Raw genomic sequence first — 937 nt, 5'->3', positions numbered from 1 at the left:
CGCGTGGACACAGCGATTTTGGGCGTGTAGAACGACCAGAGCAGCAGCACCAGGATGATGTTCTGCGCTAGGATCACCACATTCTCGCCCCATGTCGACAGAGGGTAGCCACGCAGCACGTTGTAGATGGTACTAGACAGGTAAAGCACCACTTCCATGTAAAAGGCGCTGGGCGTGAGGCCCGTGACGTCCTTGGCGCTCAAGATCTTGAGGATCTGTGGCAGCTTGAGGATAAGGCTGCCTGTGATGATCGCGTAGCTCAGACCCTTGCTGATCACTGCCTTGATACACTCTACGTGGCCAAAGTCGTGGTGGGTGACAAACGCCTCGAAGCAACGAGGAGTGAATAGCCCCAGGACAAGCTCGTCGTCGGCTTTCTTCTCCGCCATCGTCGAGCTCGCCAGCATCGCTGTGGCCAGCGCCAGTGCCGCGCAAACTTGAGGCATCTTCGCCATCTCTTGAGTGGCAACTAACCAAAGATGAGAATTGTGGAATGTTACGTAAATTATATCGAAATGACTGAAGCATATTTGGTTTGGACTTTGGTTCAATATGGAGCGAAATGATTTAGATTTTGTAGACGTGAAGTTGAAGTTGTCTTAGCTATGGTAGCTTATGGGATTGAGCTTGTTCATCTTGTTGTAGGCGTCGCAACACATCAGCCAGCACCCGTCGACTGCTGTACTCCCGCTCTTCTTGGAGAAGCACTCTTAGACGAGCAACTTCTTGTAGTAGGGCGATTTCTCGAGCATCTGCTGCCAAGCGGGTTTGCTCTTCGCGTCTGAGACTTCCCTGGAGCTCGTCCAACGCCTTTTTGGTGCTGAGGATCGAGCTACTAAGAAAGTTAAGGATCCGATATGCTGACAGAGAGGAAATCTTGGGCTTCCGTCAGCTTTTGCATCGCGGCGCTGTAGCCTCTACTAGCCATGGTGCTTGG

At 52.1% G+C, this 937-nt stretch overlaps 1 protein-coding gene across 1 annotated transcript; it reads right to left on the bottom strand.

The window, feature by feature from the left end:
* Positions 1-455, bottom strand: PITG_22638 (uncharacterized protein; the record flags this gene model as incomplete). The annotated part of the gene is made up of 1 exon (XM_002909646.1): positions 1-455. A coding segment is annotated over one exon (405 nt), but the record flags the coding sequence as incomplete, so codon positions are not given.
* Between the last annotated feature and the right edge of the window lie 482 nt (positions 456-937).

Source organism: Phytophthora infestans, genomic scaffold (genome assembly GCF_000142945.1).
Source record: "Phytophthora infestans T30-4 supercont1.4660 genomic scaffold, whole genome shotgun sequence".
In the NCBI taxonomy this organism is placed as follows: domain Eukaryota; phylum Oomycota; class Peronosporomycetes; order Peronosporales; family Peronosporaceae; genus Phytophthora; species Phytophthora infestans.
Note: the sequence above shows the minus strand (reverse complement) of the source record. Positions and strands in the feature narration are given on the sequence as shown.